We start from the raw sequence: 3832 nt of genomic DNA on the forward strand, positions 1-3832 counted from the left end.
GCGGGAGGTGAGATTGACGTTCCTGATCAGAGAAGGCAGAGAGAGAGAGAGACAGAGAGAGAGAGAGAGAGAGAGAGAGAGAGAGAGAGAGAGAGAGAGAGGGAGAGAGAGAGAGAGAGAGAGAGAGAGAGAGAGAGAGAGAGAGAGAGAAAGAGCGAGCGAGCGAGAAAGAGAGCGAGAAAGAGACAGACACAGAGGGAGCGAGGGGGAGAAAGAGAAAGTGAGACAGAGGAAAAAAAAAATTCCGTCAAGATGGACTCCTGGGTCTTCCCCTCCTCGCCCCCCAACCTGTCAGAGCCGCTGATGTACGACGGCTTCAACGACTCAGACCCTCCGGGGAACTACACGGACCACACCTTCAACCACACCAGCACGGTGGTCATCACCTTCTTGTACTTCGTGGTGTGCGCCGTGGGGCTCGGCGGCAACGCCCTGGTCATCTACGTGATCCTCCGCTACGCCAAGATGAAGACCGTCACCAACATCTACATCCTCAACCTGGCAGTGGCCGACGTGCTCTTCATGATGGGCCTCCCCTTCATCGCCATCCAGCTGGCCCTGGTCCACTGGCCCTTCGGCCCGGTCCTCTGCCGCGTGGTCATGACGGTGGACTCCCTCAACCAGTTCACCTCCATCTTCTGCCTCATGGTCATGTCCATTGACCGCTATCTGGCCGTGGTCCACCCCATCAAGTCCACCAAGTGGCGCAAGCCGCGCATGGCCAAGACCATCAACCTGACGGTGTGGGGAGTGTCCCTGCTGGTCAACCTGCCCATCGTCATCTACAGCGGCCTGATCACCAAGCACGACGGCTGCTTCTGCACCATCGTGTGGCCCGAGCCGCAGGAGGCCTACTACACGGCCTTCATGTTCTACACCTTCATCCTGGGCTTCTTCCTGCCCCTCATGGTCATCTGCCTGTGCTACCTGCTCATCATCATCAAGGTCAAGTCTTCCGGCCTCCGCGTGGGCTCCACCAAAAGGAAGCGCTCGGAGAGGAAGGTGACCCGGATGGTGTCCATCGTGGTGGCCGTGTTCGTCTTCTGCTGGCTGCCCTTCTACGTCTTCAACGTGACCTCGGTGACGGGCACCATCAGCACCACGCCGGTGTTGAGGAGCACCTTCGCCTTCGTGGTGGTGCTGGGCTACGCCAACTCCTGCGCAAACCCCATCCTCTACGCCTTCCTGTCGGAGAACTTCAAGAAGAGCTTCCAGAACGTCCTCTGCCTGAAGCAGGTGGGGGGGCTGGATGAGATGGAGCGCAGCGACAGCAGGCACGATAAGTCGCGGATGATGAACGACCCCACGGAGACTCAGAGCACTCTGCTGAACGGAGATCTGCAGACCAGCATCTGACGACATCCGGGGCGCTCCTTCGTTCGCCCTTCGCGAGCTCGCGGAACGCGCTGGCAAAAAGCCGAGACAACGCCTTCGCTCTTCACACTCCTGCGCGCTCTTTCACACGTACAGTACACATGCACACTCCCGCATCGCAAACACACAAAGATACACACATACAGTACACAGACAAACTATATACACACACACACACACACGTGGGATAGTTCATCCATTTAATTTCGTCTTTCTGTGAACTCAAACCATGGACAGAATGCTTTGCGCATACCGAATCACAGTACTGCCACGCGAGGCCCTGTTTTCAATTTTGATTGGAAAAGAAGATTTCGTTATGGAAGATAAAACCATAAAACCTTTGTTTTCTTTGGAAATGAACACAGATTGTTTTCCACAAGCAAACAGTGAAATGATTAGGGGATTCCCCTTTCACTGTGATGTTTATATACTAAATACAGTAACTGTGAGCTGAACATGTTCTCATTGACAGTAGGATGAAGACTGGACCAGAATGACACCGTCACCGCAAAGGATGCACCCTGAAGATACAGAACTCAACCATCTCAGAGCCAAGCACATACACACATGAGCGCACACACACACATACGCACGCACACGAGTGTGCTCAGATATTGGCTTCTAAGATAAGAGGAAATGAACACATTGTTACTGTACTTGACCTTAATGTTTAATGCTTTACCTAGCATGACCTAATGAATGTGAATGAGTCTCATACCACAATGGGCGAGCGAACCTTCAGCCGGTCACTCACTAATGAGCTGAGTGAGAGAGTGAGTGATTGATTACCTCCTGTAAACTGTTTCAGACATTGTGGTGTCTGATCTACATCCATCCCCTGATTGCCTGTCAGATCTAAGAAGATAGCTCATTTACTTTCACTGAAGTATACTTGTAAGATATAGAATGCTATTTCATTATGGGATGGTATTGCCATGGTATTGACCAGGCTGACAACTAACCAAACTGCTGCTAGACTGTATGAGTTGGGGCTTGATTGCATCCTATCGTCATGTCATAGTTGTGTTCTGGTGTTCCGAAAAATAGATTTATTACATTCTGTATGTTTAGGTCCAGTTTCAAATGTGTTTTTTTTTTAATTAATTCCTTGACGTCTAAAATTATAATTTTGTATTGGATGTATGACATACTTGTGTTTGCTACTAATATATTTTCGCTACTGAATACTGCCATTCTGATTTCATTGCTACCCTGCCCACTTTCAGACCCGTATGTACGTACGGCACACAGAGTATAGGAACAGTGAGGGGCCGAGGGATGCCACACAGCAGTTCTGCATGCTTTTAACTGTATATAACCATCAGCTGAGTAACACTACCATTTCAGATCTCTTGCAATGCAAAGTGCAGACATCCTTAATGTATGAACACCTTTCCTTGCATATGAGTATATACATTTAAGTACATAAATCATGTGACAGGACCTCCGCTCTAACCTGCAGGCATGCAGAGCAGCGCCCCCTAGATGTGGGGGGTCCTCCCTGCAGCCAGAGAGATGTGAATTTGAGAAGGGCTAGAACACATACCCCTATGTGGGGTTCAGTGTTCCTTCAAATCCGCACCATGGCTCCATTCAGTCCATCATGACTCTTATGACTCTCCCTGGATCTCTCCAGGAGAGACTGGCCACCTGGCCTGGTGTAGTGGGGTGGCCTGGCCTGGTGTAGTGGGGTGGCCTGGCCTGGTGTAGTGGGGTGGCCTGGCCTGGTGTAGTGGGGTGGCCTGGCCTGGCCTGGTGTAGTGGGGTGGCCTGGCCTGGTGTAGTGGGGTGGCCTGGCCTGGTGTAGTGGGGTGGCCTGGCCTGGTGTAGTGGGATGGCCTGGCCTGGTGTAGTGGGGTGGCCTGGCCTGGTGTAGTGGGGTGGCCTGGCCTGGTGTAGTGGGGTGGCCTGGCCTGGTGTAGTGGGGTGGCCTGGCCTGGTGTAGTGGGGTGGCCTGGCCTGGCCTGGTGTAGTGGGGTGGCCTGGCCTGGCCTGGTGTAGTGGGGTGGCCTGGCCTGGTGTAGTGGGGTGGCCTGGCCTGGTGTAGTGGGGTGGCCTGGCCTGGTGTAGTGGGGTGGCCTGGCCTGGTGTAGTGGGCTGCAGGAGTCTCTGTACAGTTAAGAGTCAAAGGCTTGCGCTTGTGTGTGGGCTGTTACCCAGGGAGTCATGGATCTGATGTGCCTTTGACCCTGTGCTGGCCCTCCAGACACACTCGTTGTGTGTGTGTGTGTGTGTGTGTGTGTGTGTGTCCCGTGAACAAGCCTCACCCCCCTTAGAGCCAATTATGTGAGAGAGCGGCCCAATCGTGACTCATCATTCTGATTACATATACTATTTCCAAAAAAGAAAGAAAAGAGGAAAAATAACGTTCCTGCTTGTACATATTCGTGGTACTCGTTCTATTTATGTGACATTGTTGCATGGCGCCTACTGCAGTGTACGTGCAATGCTGGTGCAT

The 3832-nt window shown here is 52.4% G+C and overlaps 1 protein-coding gene across 1 annotated transcript; it reads left to right on the top strand.

Moving 5' to 3' along the window:
* The first annotated feature begins 227 nt into the window (after positions 1–227).
* On the top strand, positions 228–1392 carry LOC124479776 (somatostatin receptor type 2-like). Its single transcript, XM_047038677.1, has one exon. The coding sequence runs from the start codon at positions 253–255 to the stop codon at positions 1354–1356; it is 1104 nt and encodes a 367-aa protein (XP_046894633.1). The 5' UTR covers positions 228–252; the 3' UTR covers positions 1357–1392.
* Positions 1393–3832: the final 2440 nt, after the last annotated feature.

Source organism: Hypomesus transpacificus, chromosome 17 (assembly GCF_021917145.1).
Source record: "Hypomesus transpacificus isolate Combined female chromosome 17, fHypTra1, whole genome shotgun sequence".
In the NCBI taxonomy this organism is placed as follows: domain Eukaryota; kingdom Metazoa; phylum Chordata; class Actinopteri; order Osmeriformes; family Osmeridae; genus Hypomesus; species Hypomesus transpacificus.